The sequence below is a fragment of the Aulonocara sp. 'chitande type north' Nkhata Bay genome, linkage group LG17 (assembly GCF_057382095.1).
Source record: "Aulonocara sp. 'chitande type north' Nkhata Bay isolate Kocher_YH1m ecotype deep benthic linkage group LG17, A_spYH_male_GT1.1, whole genome shotgun sequence".
NCBI classification, from domain to species: domain Eukaryota; kingdom Metazoa; phylum Chordata; class Actinopteri; order Cichliformes; family Cichlidae; genus Aulonocara; species Aulonocara sp. 'chitande type north' Nkhata Bay.
The window spans coordinates 26,359,998-26,375,439 of NC_141360.1; the positions used below are offsets into that span (position 1 = coordinate 26,359,998).

General features: G+C 42.1%; 1 protein-coding gene across 2 annotated transcripts in view; it reads right to left on the reverse strand.

Moving 5' to 3' along the window:
* lin7a (lin-7 homolog A (C. elegans)) overlaps positions 1-11,747 on the reverse strand; it is a 51,356-nt gene extending 39,609 nt beyond the window's left edge. For both annotated transcript variants that reach the window (XM_086269034.1, XM_086269035.1), the window contains exon 1: positions 11,664-11,747. In XM_086269034.1, coding sequence (XP_086125160.1) covers positions 11,664-11,700 — 37 coding nt within the window. In that variant the 5' untranslated portion in view covers positions 11,701-11,747. The remainder of the gene's footprint in view (positions 1-11,663) is intronic.
* Positions 11,748-15,442: the final 3,695 nt, after the last annotated feature.

A 15,442-nucleotide genomic window follows, 5' to 3' on the forward strand; every position in this document is an offset into this window, starting at 1 on the left:
TTTCTGTTTATCCATTTCAGGGTTGCGCTGAGGCTGGAGCCTATCCCGGCTGTCATAGGGTGAGAGGTACACGCTGGACAGGTTATCAGTCTGTTGTAGGACTAATACAGAAAGACAGACAACCATTCATACCTATAGCCATTTTAAAGACACCAGTTAACCTAACAGGAGTGTCTTTGGACAAAGGGGAGGAACTGGGATTCATAGGGGACCGAAGGATGTCTCCCTATTGCATTAACTAAAATGGAATAAACAAAAAAACATAACAACTAATAACTATTACTCATCTCTCATCATCAGCCTGACCCCCCACATGCACATACATGTTCCTGGTCCACTTCTAAACCATTTGGTGGAGACAACCAATCCTTTCCTTCACGCTCAACAACTCTCAGCCTTCTAGTTTCTGCCTGTCGACCTCGTCATGCCTCTTTTCTCGCCTTTGTGTCCACATGCTTTGCCTTTTCTACCTGTACATTAAATCAGCACAGTGAGCCCTTGCCTTTGATTTCTGCATTCCTTCTCGTTCATTTAAAGACATCTGCTAACGCTACACTTCACAGGGATCGTGGCCCAAATGAGTGTTTTCCCTAAAAATGCAATTCACCACCATTCAACTCTGGATTTTACTGACTTTTACTCCAAAGTTAAAAAAAGAAACAAACCAAAAAACCCCACAAATTTATGCTGGGGGGGGGTTCAATGTGCCCAGATGTGTTCAACATCTGTAAAAAAATTTTTTACACTCATTTCAATGAAAATTCTACTTCGTTGAGACGTGCAAGACTGTCAAATTTTGCATATCTCTGAGGCAAACAGATGGTATGCAATTAAGTCATTCTCACTGTGTACTCTGACAGATTCTTCTCCAAAGTAAGAAGAAAGGGTGTTGATGTTGCTGTATCTAAATGTGGATATTTTTTCTTATGAATAATGACACAAGAAAAAGTATCTTTCTCTCTAATTATCTGCCAGAAAAATAAAACAAGAAGGTGTTCCGAAGTGCAAAGGAAAACCATGGGTTGTAATTACAGAGCATCTCTATGAGGAGTAGTGACATTGGTCGGAGTAAATGACCATCAAGATGCAGTTACAGTGTAATGTACTGCTGCCATATTATAAAGAGTGATGACACCAGGAGAGATCCCGTCAGCAGTTAATTTCCCTCTGCTATACGAAGGATGAGGGCATTCTCATTAGTGATACTTACTAATTAAACGAGCCGAGTTCTGGGTGACCTGATAGCTGAGTGGGTAGGCCTCAAATGCCCCGAGCAGCGAGTCCCAAGTTTGATTCTTGGCTGGCAGGATTATTTGTTCTCTTACACTTTCGCCCCCACCTTGATTGCTGTAGGAGTTACTGACTGAACAAAGGCTCCAAAGTCATCCAGCCCAAGTTTTCTATAGCTATGTAGCTGTCAGGAGTATAAGTAGACTAAATTTTCTCAGAACTAATTTTTTCACTCTGTGCAGTAACATTTATGAAGGTCTCTAAAAAACCCACCAAAACAACATTAATTGCAGCATTAAAGCCACTAAAATGTGGATTATTTTCAACTGCACAAGACAGATTTTATTACCGAGTCTTTCCTGTGCTTTTATGCTCTGATATCATCAGTTCAAGGGAGTCTAGCGCTTCAAACAGACTTCAAATACCCAGGCAAAGGCTTTTTCACTATCCAGAGAGATTCACGTAGTATTCCTTTTCACATCTCAGTGCGAGATCCTACATGAACGTGACCGGAAAACTTTGAGCAAAGTGTGCCAGCTGTATTCACAAAGAGACTGGGAGATAATTGAGATCTGAACTTTACACTGAAATTTCCTATCGCTCTGGGTCACTGGTGATGATGTTCACTTTTGGTCTGCTTTTAATCATATTTGAAAGAAAAACATTTTTAATAATATAAAAGTACCAAGGAAGCTTTTATTTGTTTAAAAAAATGGATAACTTGATTGTAGCTGAACTTGTTACCTCAAGTTACATCAAGTTGAATATAATTGAGCCTGGCCAAGCAGTTCTACTTGAAAATGACTAATTTTTTTACAAAGGCAAATACAAAGTCTTGGCCATATCTAGCTGTTCTTTCTTGATTTTCTTTCTTCTTATTCAGGCTGCTCCCTTTAGGGGTCACCACAGCAGATGATCTACTTCCACCTGAGCATCTTCTTCTCCTGTGTGGTCTTTCTCTTTTCCTCCTGCCCGGCAGCTCCATCTTCAACATCTGTTTTCCAGTATATCCACTATCCCTCCTCTTTACATGTCCACACCATCTTAGCCTTGCCTCTCTTACTTTCCCTCCAATCTGCTCAACCTGAGCTGTCCCTCTGATGCATTTTTAATCCTGCCTGTCCCATCACCCCCAATAATAATCTTAACGTCTTTAACTCTGCCACCTCCAGCTCCGCCTCCTGTCTTTATGATAGTGCCACCATCTTTAAATCACACATCATCGCAGGTCTCACTACCATCTTGTAAACCTTCCCTTTCAATCTTTGTGCTATCCTTCTACCACAAATTACCCCTGACACTCGTCTCCACCCACTCCACCCTGCCTCCACTTTGTTCTTCACCGCTCTTGTGAACCATCCATTGCTTTGAGAATTTAACCCCAGGCATGTAAATTCATCGACTTTCACTATTACTTTTTCTTTCAGCTTCATCTTTCTTGACTTTCTAACTAATTAAAATTAAATAGAGAAGGAGAATAAGGAAAACTGCTGAACAGGGACATAATCAGTGGAAGAAACTGATTATAGCATTGTAAGAGATCCCAGCTGAGGATTTGTTGATAGATTGTGTTATAAGTGCCGAGCTCCAAAGATGAAAACAAGAGAAAAAAAAATTATAAGTACCAAAACTGCAGTTCCTCTAACTTCCACTTTAGGCTAACTCTATAAGTGAGTCAATCTCCACAGACTCCCTATTACAATGCCCAACTTTAAACATAAATAAACACATTTAGAGGCGCCTGGTACAAAGAACAGTTTTGGTTTCTATCGCTAATTTTTCCAGTAATTTTTCTCATCTGTACTGGATTACATCTCCAAAACCACAGACAGTGTCACCACCCAGAAACGGATCACTATGTACCCCAACCAGAAGCCTTGGATGAACCGGGATGTTCGTCTCCTCCTGAAGGCCCGCAACACTGCCTTTAGGTCAGGAGATGCACACGCCTACAGTACAGCCAGGGCTAATCTAAAGAAGGGCATCAAAAAAGCCAAACACCATTACAAAAAGAAGGTAGAAGAACACTTCTCCAACTCCAACCCCCGACGCATGTGGCAAGGACTCCAGACCATCACAGACTACAGGACCACCAAACCCTCCCCCGCATCCTCTGATGTCTCCTTCCTCAACGAGCTCAACAACTTTTATGCTCGTTTTGAGCGAGGGAACCCCACAACCACAACCAAAGCAGACATGACGCCAGACCACCAACCTATGACTCTCTCCCCCACCGATGTAGGAGCGGTGCTGAGCAGGATCAATGTCCACAAGGCTGCAGGCCCTGATGGCATCCCCGGGCGTGTTCTCAGAGCGTGTTCTGGGGAGCTTGCAGGAGTGCTCACAGACATATTCAATCTGTCCTTGGCCCACGCTGTGGTACCGGCCTGCTTCAAATCCACCTCCATCGTCCCGATACCCAAAAACTCCAACCCATCTTGCCTCAATGATTACCGCCCAGTAGCACTCACCCCCATCATCACTAAGTGCTTAGAGCGACTGGTCCTAGCACACTTCAAATCCTGTCTCCCCCCCACCCTGGACCCCCACCAATTCGCATACCGCCGGAACAGGAGCACAGAGGATGCAGTCTCCATCGCAATGCACTCTGTCCTCTCACACCTGGACAACAACAACACCTACGCCAGAATGCTGTTTATAGACTTCAGTTCAGCATTCAATACAATCCACCCCTCACAACTCATCAGGAAACTGACAGACCTGGGTATCAGTTCCCTCATCTGCAAATGGTTACTGGACTTCCTGACCAACCGCCCCCAACATGTCCGGCTGGATAACCGCTGCTCATCTACCATCACAATGAACACCGGTGTACCACAAGGCTGTGTGATGAGCCCTTTCCTCTACTCCCTCTTCACCCACGACTGCAGACCTGCTGATGGTTCCAACACCATCATTAAGTTTGCAGATGACACCACGGTGATTGGCCTCATCAGTGACAACGATGAGGCCGCCTACAGGGAGGAGGTGGATCGTCTGGCTGAGTGGTGCGACAGAAACAACCTGCTGCTTAACACCGAGAAGACCAAGGAGCTCATCGTGGACTACAGGAGGAATGCTGACCCACATCCACCCATCCACATTAAGGGGACGGCTGTGGAGCGTGTGAGCAGCTTCAAGTTCCTGGGAGTCCACATCTCCGAGGATCTCACCTGGACGACCAACTGCTCCAAGCTGGTCAAGAAGGCTCACCAGCGCCTCTTCTTCTTGAGGACTCTGAGGAAGAACCACCTGTCCTCAGACATCCTGGTGAACTTCTATCGCTGCACCATCGAGAGCATCCTGACCAACTGTATAACAGTCTGGTACGGGAACTGCTCTGCCTCGGACCGGAAGGCGTTGCAGAGGGTCGTGAAAACTGCCCAGCGCATCGCCGGAGCACCACTTCCTGCCATAAAAGACATCTACAGGAAGCGGTGTCTGAAAAGGGCTGGGAAAATCATCAAAGACCCCAGTCACCCATCACATGGACTCTTCACCCTCCTGCCCTCTGGGAGGCGCCACAGGAGCCTCCGGACTAAGACCACCAGGTACCGGAACAGCTTCTTCCCCACAGCTGTCAGACTCCTGAACTCTGCCTCCTGACATCTGACCCACGTTAAACTCATGGACTGAACATACACACACCCACAATGGACAACTGTACCCTCAAACACAATAATAACATGGACTGAACCACCACTCACAACCACTAGCACTTTATATAGCCTCTGTAGAAACTATCTACACCCTCACTTATCTTAACTGCACTACTGTATAGCTCTGTGTAAATAATCATTCTGTACATTCGATAATCTTTAATCCTACAACTGTTTACAACTTGCATAGTTCCCATTTCTGTATAGCTGTATATCCCAGATTCTGTAAAGTTATTTATTTCATATTCTGTATAGTTTTTCATATTTATATCCTGTTCATATCCTGTACATAGCTTGTACTCACTACAGCCTGTACATACTTATAGTTATAGAATATTCACAACATACTTCATACCGTGTACATTATAACATACCATAATAGACCCATTTCTGTAATATACTCACATATCTATATTATTGCTAATATATATTGTAATATATCTATATCACTAAAGCACTTCTGGATGGATGCAAACTGCATTTTGTTGCCCTGTACCTGTGCATGTACAATGACAATAAAGTTGAATTCTATTCTATTCTAATTTTTCACTCTATGATATTCTGTATTTATTTATAATCCATAAAGCCCCAACTTTTGGGAATTGAGGTTATATAAACTAACAGCCTAATATTAGAAAATGACTAGAGCTAACTATTAGCTAGCTAATAGCTAACTAATAGCTAGCTATTAGCTAGCTAACTATTAGCTAGCTATTAGCTAGCTAATAGCTAGCTATTAGCTAGCTAATAGCTAACTAATAGCTAGCTATTAGCTAGCTAACTTAATAGTTAGCAAGCTAACTACTAGCTTGCTTGTTTACATTGCTATTTCTAGAGGTGTACATTGGACCTCTTAACCATGTCTATGTTGTTAGCATCTTTTGGAGCATTTGAATGATTTAATTCTCTGACAAATACTGTGTCTTACCTTTTGGCAAATTCTGCTAGCTCTAGTTATTTTGGATGACTGAAGTTCTTGAAATATTTTATCAATATGCTGTCACCAATCAGCAAGTATCTGGAGTATTGATTGGAGATGAATGCAGCTTCTAGACAAACCAGCAACTTATATATTGAACAGAACACATGATGTAATCCCTTTCCTAGAACAGTAGTTCAATATTTCTCATTTTAAATTTTACAATGTAAAAAAGTATCTAAAACAAATATTGCGGTATAAAATGATTATATAGCTGCCACTGTCTGTGTGGCATTATACCCTGAAAACATCAGGCTGTGACTAAAAAAGGTCATCCTCATCATTTGTTGATTAGAGAAAAGGCACAGAGCTGAACAAAGCCACAGTAACACGTAATAAAGGCTTCAACGCTCCACAACACTGTTGAGGGGATGTTTTTGCACTGGGCTCTGTTCCCATTTCCTGACATAATTAGTCATTTATAGCAGTTTACAAAATTTAGCCTAATCCATTTTCAGTATTAAAAGTGTCAGTTTGACAAAACTGCAACAATGTAAATAAACACGTCCGCGTCTGTCTGCGTTTATTAAACTGCAAAGCTGAGATTTAAACCTGCGATCCTCTTTTCAAATACTAACTCTAAATGAAATGCTGCTTTCCATCTCGGAGGGTGACAGGCAGAAAAAGTCTCTAATGACCTTTCTCTGACGGGAATCGCACCTTTGTACCCTGAGAAATGCTATCCAGATGTCATGCATCTGGGAGTAAGTTGTCCTGAAAAGCCCTTGCCATCTGCCGCTGCCACTTTGACCTGGGTGCCCTTGGCAACTCTGCTGCTAAAGGCAGTGATAAAAACAAAAGAAATCACAGTCTGAATACAAAAAAATGGGACAACCAAGTTCTCTCCTCATGCCAAGAGAATAAGCTTTAATTTGTCCAACTGCAGCGATTCCACAAGAAATAAATCACTCCTAGAAGGGTAATGGCTCCTGCAGGAGCCTGTGGCGAAAACAGAGCCAGAAAACATCACACTCTTATTGTCGTCTTCATCCTGGGTAATTACTGGGCAATGTCCCTCCAAGACAATTACTGAGAGAACCTTTATTTCTGCATTAACAGGAGGCCATTTAAAATATAGACAGCTATAAGTGACGTCAGCTTGTCAGCACCTCCTTAATCCCTTAAACACAGCCATGTGCATGAGTGGATGTGATGGAAATATGTTCTAGCCGCAAATGGATGAACTCACAACGATCTCTCAGATCTTGCAGTTATTCATTTCACTGTGCTAAGACAAGAAGACATAAACTGTATAAAAAAATTTTCTATTCCAAAGGTCCCTGCAACACAGTGAGGAAAAACAAAATGATTCATAACGGGTTCCTTCTACTGTTGACATTTGAACTGATCACGACCTCGCAGGAAGAAATGCACTGCTGAGAAACCACTTTCTTGTACATGCTGTACAGCTGTAGGTATAAGGAACATAACCGCAATCTTCTAACAATGATAAACCAATGCATTCACCCCTAACACAGTTTCAACCTGTAAATGGCAAATGGACTAGTTCCTAAATAGCACTTTTTCTACTCTGCTTGACCAATCAGAATGCTTTGTGTAACATGTGTCATTACCCATTCACACAAACACTTTTTTCTCTGTCTAAGCACTTTCCATCTAACTTATCTTATCTAACTTTTGTAATCTAGTCTCATCTAACTTTCACAATGGGAACGACTCAGAGTTCAGATTGTTGCCCAAGGATACTTTGGCAGGAGCACCCATGGATCGAACCACTAACCTTCTGATCGGTAAATGACCTTCTCTAAATCTACCTTCTAATCCACGGCCACCCTAAACCTCTGTAACAAGCAGCTAAATTCAACAATTTTACATCTATGTTTTTGTATTCGGGGGAATGGAGAATTTGTACTAACTAAAACAGATACAGCATGGATATTAGAGTGAGTGTAAAGAGTTAAAATCTTCCTTCTAGCTATGGTCAGTGCAATATCCAACAATTGGGTTTGTGGAAATGCGCGTGAAGCCCAGGCGTAATCACCAACTCGTTTGGGGTTGAAATGAACAATGGCAGCAAAGTGAGGGACGAATAAAGATTGCTTTGCAGCTTCTAAATGAACAGACTGGTGGGGATAAAGAACCGATCAGTGTTTTCATCCCATAGCATGTGGTGCAGAAGAGCTAGGAACAAACATCTAATCTTCCAACCACAGGTTCGGGGTTAACTTGTTAGCTCGGAAAACTGCAAACAGTGGGGGCTTTTGAGGGGAGACTTCCACACCACGTTCCTTGTTCTACAATTGTTAACACCAACTACATAATGCCAGGCGTCTACTGCACATCATTCACTGGTTAAACTGATGAAAATCTCCATCAACTTTTTGCTCAATTAAAGACTCTAAATGAAAGTTAGCGGTAGATGCCATTACATCATGGATTGGTGATGGATCCTTTGTCACCGTCACCATCTTTGTGTTTTAAAACAAGAGGTAACCAGTGATTAGAGGATCTTACTGTGAAACTAAGAACACTTTATACTCACTGGATAGCAACTTAAAATTACAAGTCATTAGCTAATGAGTATAGACAATCCCCCTCTCTGACTGTAATAATGACAATATCGTACAAAACTGACTTCATGTTTTAATCAATACATCCTGAAATTAGTAACCGAGTCCAGAAACTCATCAGGAAAGTGTTTACTGAGGCCGTAATCTCACAGATGTCTACACAAGCAGTGTTTTAGACACAGAGTGGTCAACCCTGCTGGCATTCCAGACATTTTTTATAAAGTGAAGGACTTTAATGCAATTAAAAGGAAGGACTACAATTCAGCAAATGAGCTTTATTAGTTCAATGTTTTTTGAGCTGAATTCTGGACCAGGCAGACCATTATAAAATAATGAATATGACACAAAAAAACACAACCAGTTAACAAGTAACACAGATTAACACACAAAACTGAAATGGAGAACGTGGCCAGCATTATCCTGCCATCAGCGAGTAAGCATTTCACTGGAAACATGCAGCTTGCCGGCGTTGTCATGGTACTGGTACTAAGTTTCTGAACAATATGCAGTTTATTTTTTGAATATTCTATGTGATTCTTAGGTTCATAGTTATATTTATGTCATGTATAAAGTATGCTTTGGTTCTGTGTGGTTTTCGAGTTTTTTCCGCATTGTCTAGTCTTCTCGTGTGTTTAGTCTCGTTTTCATGTTTGTTTTTCTCTTGTCTCTGTGTCTGATGTTCCCTTTCTGTCTCCTCAGTCAGTCATCTCCCCACGTCTGTTTCTCCCCAGTCCCCGAGTCAAGCCTGTGTGATTAGTCTTCATCTCCATGTTTATCATACTTCCTGTTTTATTTTGACAGTCTCGTCTCTAGTGTATAGTGCACTCAGTTTCGTTTCCCCTGTCCCGTTAGTCTGCATTAGGTCCAGCTATGTTGCCACCTGTTGCCCATCCTCTCGTTATCCTATGTGTATTTTAGTCCTCAGTCTTACTCTGCTCGTTGTTGCATCGTCCACTCATGCTATCTTTGCGGTCCTTGTTTCCTGTTCTGTTGGTTCTAGTTTTAACCTTGTGGGAGTTTCTGGTTTTTTGTATCCTTGTTTTTTCTTTGAGCTTTCAAGCTACAGCAATAAAGCTGCCTTACTTAGTTCATTCCATTGTCTCTGGGTCCTGCATTTGGGTCCTGAAACATAGCCGTACCTAATAGATGTTTAAATTTATCTCTGGAAGTTTCAGTCACAGTGCCCTCTGCTCTCACTGTTTCATACAGAAAGGTTTTCATCTCCGGTGTGTGTCAGTTTGCACTTACATAAATGCCAGATCTACTGAGAATAAAAGGCTTTTTTAAAAATTATACAGCGAAGTTCAAATCCATTGTTCTCTACGGTGCTTGCTTATCACAGTCATTTCCTTTGACAATAACAGGAAGGCCAATGATGTAATATCTTTTCATCCTGCTGTGACCCTGCAAGCCAAGTGGGAGCTCTCGAAATGAACATCTCTGTTCCTTTTCTCCCTGCGTGCATTTGACAAACTCAGCAACCCGGCAGCAAAAGCCTCCACCCAAAAACGAGAGGAGTGCACCTTTTCATTAGCAATTATAGTGTTTTCACCAAAGTGGCAGGATCCGAGGACAGGAAGCCTATAATGTTGCCTGGCTCTAACAGCTCCTGCGTGAAACTATCATTACTACTGTTTGTGCCATTACAGCTGCATTTTCCAGATTGTGGGTATGGATCAGGCCCCGTGTGTACACACGAAGGTCACAGCTGAGTCACTGCCCAAGCAAATGACTAAGATCAGACATGGCTGAATGCTGACAATTTATCAAGTTGCAGGACATTGCTCCTTGCCTTGCTGTTTAAAAATCTATTTATCAGCTTAGCAGAGCCTCCTTTTTTTAAAATAAATCTATAGTCTACTATGAGACATGGGTGGGAAAAGCTTAGGTTGCATTGTTTATCTCATTGCTGGATTCAATCTGTGGCTCATTTCATTAACTCTGCGTGTACAGCACTTCTGCAGCTTCCCAGCAGATTGTGCACCTGTAAAGCTTCACTGCCCTCAGACATTAAATTTCACTGAAGAACAAATTGAACATACGGAAGGGGAAAAAATAGTATACTTTAGCAGTAGATGTTAATGTGGTTAATTACTTAAATCACCAATAACAAGTGACATCAGTCAGATTAATCCCTGCAGAATAATTAATAAAGAGTATTTATATACTTCCCTCATGTGGTTTGGGAGGAGAGCTGACGCTGGCTTTACTTGGCACAGAGTAAAGCGTTAAGGTGTCTGCTTTCTCTATATTTGACGGTATCCATTCCCTATGCAAGGCTTGCGCAATATTACATTTCACCAGCGGATCTGCATTTGGTCTGAATGTGCGACTGGGAGGATTTTTCAAAGTGACCTCAAAAATAGACTCCTTTAAGATGAAAGTGTTGAGTTGTAAAGGGCATCTTCTCAAGTGTACAGGACATTTTGTACTTCCTCAAATCTCCCAGAGGAATTACTATGATATTACGAGAGACCTTAGTGTATTTTAAATATCTGTACAGCATCTTTAGGTGGGAAACTGAACATTTTTTCAGCCTGCATGCATTATTATTGTATCTTATGAATGAGATCAGGGGACTAATGTGTGTCTAAGTTACAAAGTCTGTAATTACTAACAGCTCTGAACGCTAACTGAGATGAAAACAAAACAGGCTATAGGCAACATCACAGGACATTAACCCTCAACTGCGGTTTGTTTGCACACCGCTTCCAACAAGTACAAAACACAACATCTACACCCTGATGAGGGAACCAATCAGCCAGTCTTGCACCTGTCCAGTTCAGATAGCCTGAGAAGTTATCTCCCGTCTAACAAAGTAGATTTTTCGTGTCAAGGCGCTTTAGGATTTGAGCGTTATTGTCTCCGCCAGATGAAGATCAAAAAGCGAGCTTTAACGGGACAATGTTGCCAAAGGGGTTACATAATACAGATGAAATTAAACGGGACGCCTTGTAAGTGGTTTAAGGGTATTAATTTCAAGATGTTCGTGCTCGCAGAAACCCCCTCGGTAGTTTGACGAAAGAACTGAGCGCTCCGGTCTGGAAAAATACACGGACGGAACCGACGGGCTTTTATTTCGAAAAGCCAGAGCTCATATTGCCTTGAAATAGCGACTCGCGCAGACGATGTGTAGGAAATCCGAGCTGGACACACACACCAAAAAACATCAGAATCTAACCAAATCCTCGCTCAAGTTTTGGGGGGGGGGGGGAATAATCTCTCCGGTGACATGCACAGACTGCAAAGCTCCGAGCGCCTTACCTCGATCCAGTGTGAGCGGTTGGACCACTGTCGCCATGACTGCTGTTTACTGGAGACTGAAGAGCCTACAGGAGCTGCAGCATCACAGGGGGAGAGAGAGAGAGAGAGAGAGGTTGGGAGTGGCTGGGAGAGGATTAGACTATCTCCATCCATCTCCGTCACCTGGTGCTGTTATCAGCTGTTTTGCACTTTATGCGCTGTTGTTTACGCTCTTAATGAAAAATAGTGTTCACGTTTTATTTGGCTTTTTTTTTTTTTTAAATAGAAAATCATTTGAATTTTTCAAGATGAAAAGGAATTTGATAACATATAAAAACCAAAAAATACATTAATTTTTTTTTATTCTTTACATTAGATCAAAAATATACTGTCTACAAAAAAGTGTTGGAAGCGCTTTAAAAGTGCACTCTTTCTAATGGCCAGCAGGGGGAGACTCTTATGGTTGCACCAATACCTTGGCTTTAATTTATGATCTCAGGAAACTGTTTCCCCGATTAGTTTATGGTCGCAAATGCTAGTTTTGGGCCTCACTGAATACACCATAATGTTTAATTGAATAACTACGGACTTATTTAGATTAAAAAGGTAGACTAAAGCATAGTATGTTTTACTATGATTTACAAATCACTTGCCTATGAGGATGCAACGTCTCTTAGTGTCACATATTCCTCACATATGTCTTGATGCATGCTCAATCATCCAGGTAAGTAAATCCCAAAAGGTTGATTCTGTTCATCTGGATGAAAACGTTAGGTCCAGATGAACAGAATCAACCTTTTGGGATTCCTCACATCTGGTTTCAAAGCACCTTCATGCTTTACAACAGGGCTCTGAGAGGTCACAGTGCCTACATTTATCTTTAATACACAATCTTTGGATTAATCATGCGCTGTATATAAAAGATGGACTTGTGAAAACTTTGCCATACTCTGCAGTTTTTCTAATGGCTAACAGGGGGCAAAAAGTCTGATCGTATAGCACTGCAGTCTGACAATCATATATTTCATTTCGTTTTGCAAGCTACATTTAATTTGAAAAGCTGAGTTAATGTAACCTTATCTCAATGAATGAAATCGATAAATAAAAGACGTCCAGCTTTTCAGGAGAAAGAGTAATGTGGTAAGTTCAACAGAGAATGCGGCCGTGTTGTATTCAAAGTTTTAATGTTGAACATATTGTTTAAAAAACAGGATATAGGCCGCAGCTGTGATATCAGAGTTCCCTTTTCTTGATGGGTTTTCAGCAGCGTTTGGGAACTTAATTGCAATGTTCTACTCTTACGTAGGCACAAAAGGTTTTGTGAAAAGCACTGGTCCTGCTTCCAGACAGTCCAGTTCACCACAAAAGTGTTGCACAGAGTTACAGTCAGGACTCTGTGCACAACTCTGTCTTCTTGCATACCAAACAGGGTGAGCCATTTCTTAAAGAACCTGCCTTTGTGAATACAGACAATGTAAAACTGCCAGAGCACACCTCTTCTTTGAATTGATTTAAGTCCACATATTACTGAACATGTTTATTTTTTACAGTTTATCATAGCCATCTTCTTCCACTTATCCTATTCAGGGTTGCAGGGAGGCTGGAGCCTCTCATGGCCTTCACAGAGTGAGAGACCCTTTATTTCCCTGTAGGAAAAGCAATTCTCTGCATTTATCCCATCCTTAGTGTTTGAGGCAGTGGGCTCGTGGGATCAACTCCACACTTCAAGTCTGTGCCTTGGTCAAGGGCACAATTACAAGAAAATTAACCCAGCACACTACACACTGCCCTGTCACACCTGGAGAAGAGAGACACGTATGTGAGGATGCTGTTTGTAGATTACAGCTCAGCATTCAATACCATCGTTCCCTCGAAGCTGGACAGGAAACTGCAGGATCTAGGACTGAGCAGCTCCCTCTGCAGCTGGATCCTTAGCTTCCTGTCTGACAGACGCCAGGTGGTCAGACTGGGCAGCATCACCTCATCCCCCATCACACTGAACACTGGTGCTCCACAGGGGTGTGTACTGAGCCCTCTCCTGTACTCACTCTACACCTACGACTGCACAGCCACTAACAGCTCCAACATCATTGTGAAGTTTGCGGACGACACTACAGTGGTGGGTCTTATCACCAACGGTGATGAGACGGCTTACAGGGAGGAGGTCAGCGCCCTGACCCACTGGTGTCAAGACAACCATCTCACCCTCAACGTCGCAAAGACAAAGGAGTTGATAGTGGACTTCCGGAGGTGCAGAGAAGTACACACCCCCATCACCATCAACGGCGCTGCTGTGGAGAGAGTGAGCAGCTTCCGGTTCCTTGGCGTACACCTGGCTGAGGATCTTACGTGGTCAGTACACACAAACAAAACAGTGAAGAAGGCCCAGCAGCGCCTCTTCTTTCTCAGGAGACTGAAAAGATTCGGCATGAGCCCCCGCATCCTCAGGACCTTCTATCACTGTGCCATTGAGAGCATCCTCACTGGATGCATCACCACCTGGTATGGCAACAGCACCGCCTACAACTGTAAAGCTCTCCAGCGAGTAGTGCGGTGCTCTGAACGGATAATTGGAGGTGAGCTTCCCTCCCTCCAAGACATCTACAGGAAGCGGTGCCTGAGGAAAGCGGGGAGGATCATCAAGGACTCCAGTCACCCCAGCCATAAACTGTTCAGACTGCTTCCATCAGGAAGGAGGTTCTGCAGCATCCGGTCCCGTACCAGCAGACTGAGAGACAGCTTTTTCCATCAGGCCATCAGACTGCTGAACACTTCATAGACACCTCAGCTTCACTACTGGAACTTCAACATTATGCACTCCACACTGTATATAAATGCCACTTGTTTTGCACATATTCAACTCTGTATATTTTATATATTTTATTATTATTATTATTATTATTTTATTTTTTTACTATTTAATTTGTAAAAATGTGTATACACACACACACACACACACACACACACACACACACACACACACACACGTAGGAAAATATTTAGTATACACATCCAGAAATGCATACACTATTATATATTGTACATATATTTATTAGTTTCAGGTTGGCTATTCTTGTATTTTGCTCGTTTGTGTTGTTGTGTTTGCACATCTCTGTTGCTTGTGGGGCTCGCACACAAGAATTTCACTCGCATGTGCTGTGCCAGTGTGCCTGCACATGTGATGTGACAATAAAAAAAAAAGTGATTTGATTTGATTTGATTTGATTTAGCATGTTTTGATTGTTGGACAAACTGGAGCAGTTGGAGGCCACGGAGGTGTGGGGAGAATAACCAAACACCACATACAAGGGCGTTACCTTTGCCATGATTCAACCCTAGAATCGGAACTAACAGCTAGTCACCGTTACTACAAGATGATTTTCTATTCAGTGCTGTCTACTTGACTCGACTCACCTTAAGTGCCTTTGATAAAAGCAGGCATCTCAAAGTGCTTTTGATGGCAAGCCCATAAATGAAATTACACGCAAATGTCAGGCACAAAACTGATTTTAAAAACATACATTACAACCTTAACAACTAAGCATAAAGATATAACACTTCAGTACTTCAAGTCAAAAGCCAAATTAAGATTAAGATAGATCTTTATATTCCTGAATATCGAGAGAGCTCTGCATTCTGACATCAGGAGTGTTACTCAGTTTAGGCTCATAAAAACAAGAGGTAGCCTGACTAGTGCTCTCATGGGACACATAAGATACCTTTTAAAAGAAGAGGGATGGCGGACCTTAGTCATTAAGCTAATAATATGTTGAAAAACAGTCAAAATTGGTATTCCATCT